The sequence below is a fragment of the Humulus lupulus genome, chromosome 7 (genome assembly GCF_963169125.1).
Source record: "Humulus lupulus chromosome 7, drHumLupu1.1, whole genome shotgun sequence".
NCBI lineage: Eukaryota > Viridiplantae > Streptophyta > Magnoliopsida > Rosales > Cannabaceae > Humulus > Humulus lupulus.
The window spans coordinates 146,495,610-146,497,856 of record NC_084799.1 but is presented as its reverse complement, the minus strand read 5'-3'; the positions used below and the strand labels follow the sequence as shown (position 1 = coordinate 146,497,856).

The 2,247-nt window shown below is 43.1% G+C and overlaps 1 protein-coding gene across 1 annotated transcript; it reads left to right on the top strand.

Moving 5' to 3' along the window:
* Positions 1-223: 223 nt before the first annotated feature.
* On the top strand, positions 224-1,395 carry LOC133789951 (AT-hook motif nuclear-localized protein 28-like). Its single transcript, XM_062227601.1, has one exon. It carries the CDS (start codon positions 268-270, stop codon positions 1,177-1,179), a length of 912 nt encoding a protein of 303 aa, XP_062083585.1. The 5' UTR covers positions 224-267; the 3' UTR covers positions 1,180-1,395.
* The last annotated feature ends 852 nt before the right edge of the window (positions 1,396-2,247 follow it).

The window sequence follows — 2,247 nt, the reverse complement described above, 5'->3', positions numbered from 1 at the left end:
ACTTGACACAATTCCACTAATAAAGCTACAACTCCGTATAACGTTGGCCACCGTCACAAGGAGTGTACTTAGCAATTCCAACAATTATAAGTGACGTAGCAGTAATAATATGTTGGGAATAGGAAGCCTTCTATGGTCCCGTCCCAATGAGTCTGGGGCCCATAGAAAGTGGCCTTCATATAAAGCAGGCTTACATGCCATTGCACTAATTTCTTCCTCACTCACTATTCAGTACGCCTCCCTTCCCTTGCCTCCCAAACATCAAACATGGCCGACTGTAATCCAACAATGACTCTTGCCCAAGCGAGAGACCTATCTCATACCTCCGACGACGAATCCTCCGAACACAGTCCCCGAAGCGTCCGTACACTATCTGGCGGCGCAGGAGGAGGCTCTACCACTTCGTCTAAGCCCCGGAGGTCCTCAGGGGCTGGTGATTTCTCTTCAACCGTTGAGCATTCGAAGAAGCCCAGAGGAAGACCACCCGGCTCCAAGAATAAGCCTAAGCCCCCAATCGTTATCACCAAAGATAGCGACTTCGCAATGAAGCCCGTCGTCCTCGAGATTAAAGCTGGTTGCGATGTCGTCGACACAATTGTCCAGTTCGCCCGGAAGCGTCGAGTGGGTATCACCGTCCTGAGCGGATCTGGGTCTATTTCAACCGTCACTCTCCAGCACTCCATTTCTCACGCCCCCGCCGTATTTACACTCCAGGGTCCTTTTAGTCTGGTCTCGCTATCGGGCACATTCTTGGGCACCTTTTCTTCTCCCAGTACGGCGATGGTAAGTTCTTCGCCTTCGGGCTCGAAGCCCTTGTCGTCGTCGTCACCGCCGCCGTCTTCCTGCTCTTCTTTCGGAATCTGCCTTGCTGGAGGCCAAGGCCATGTGTTCGGAGGCATTGTCGGCGGGAAGATAGTGGCGGCGAGTCTGGTTGTTGTTGTGGCGGCGACGTTTCTTAACCCAACACTTTACAAGATTCCGACTGAACAAGACCGAGAAGGAGATGAGGAGGTCAAGACTTCCATAGCCGGCGCTGGAGTTGTTGCCGTTAATGACGGGTCTGTTGGTTCGACGGCGATGTCCGTGTCTGTTTATGGTGTGGCGAGCCCAGCTCCTATCAATTGCCAGCTTTCACCAGATGTCATGCCTTGGGGACCAAATTCTCGCCCTCCCTATTAAGAAGACTAAATGATATTATTATTTTTATTATTATTCCGAGTCCTTTTGATTTATTGTCGTTTAGGTAAGATTAATTTAGCGTTACAAACCACAGATTCCTCCTGCTTGGGCTTCGTCTCGTCAATTAGGGCTGCTATGGCTAAACGAGGATTTCAATCAAACAGTTGAGTACGTTATTTAGTGTAACTTTAAACTTCGACTAAGCTTCTTTGAATAGTTCGAGTTATGCTTAATACAGTCACTATATTTTTATTATTTTCTTGTTTGGTTATGAATTATTCTTTTTCACTGGATGGCGATGAGTGTGAATATTTTGGCCTTCATTTTCTTAATTTCCTTCTTTCTTCCTGGAAAGCGACAGGATTCGGACGTTGGTGGTAGTAAAATAGTTCCATCGTTTCAAACTACTGTTTGTTTGTTGTTGGTCTGTGTTGTGTCAGTCAGGCAGCCCTCGGGAAGGGTCCGTTTTGTCATTCCAGAGCCATGAGAAGATCAAAATACGAAGCAGTTTCAGATATATAGATAGAGAAGTGAGAGGGACTTGTAATCATGGAAACCTCAAAGACTAGACTAGACTATGAGCCACCGCTCTAGGTCGTGTCTAAAGACTAGACAGGACCATGGTTTATGACATATAATATCTCTAGAATAATTATAAAATAATAATAATAAATTAGTTATCTACTGTACTATTCTTTCATTTAAAATACATCATTAAACCCTTCTTGTTTTTTTTTATATTGTATAAGCTAACATAATTTATAGTTCATATATATACATCTTGCTTCTTTCTTTAATATCATTTATACATTATATTTTTAAAAAAAGGTTATTCATTTCAAAAATAAAGAAATTAAAAAAATTAAACTTAAGAAACGACAAATTAGTTAAAAGAACTTATATTGTGAATAGTATTATGTAAATTTAGATTATATGGAATAATTCTACCTCACGCTACGAGAACCACCATGCTAAGGTAGAGGTATTTATTGGCCATAATGTAAGCAATTTGCGGGAATGACCTTGCAAGGAATATTTAGGGGAGTTCGCTCTGGGTGCTCGGCAAGA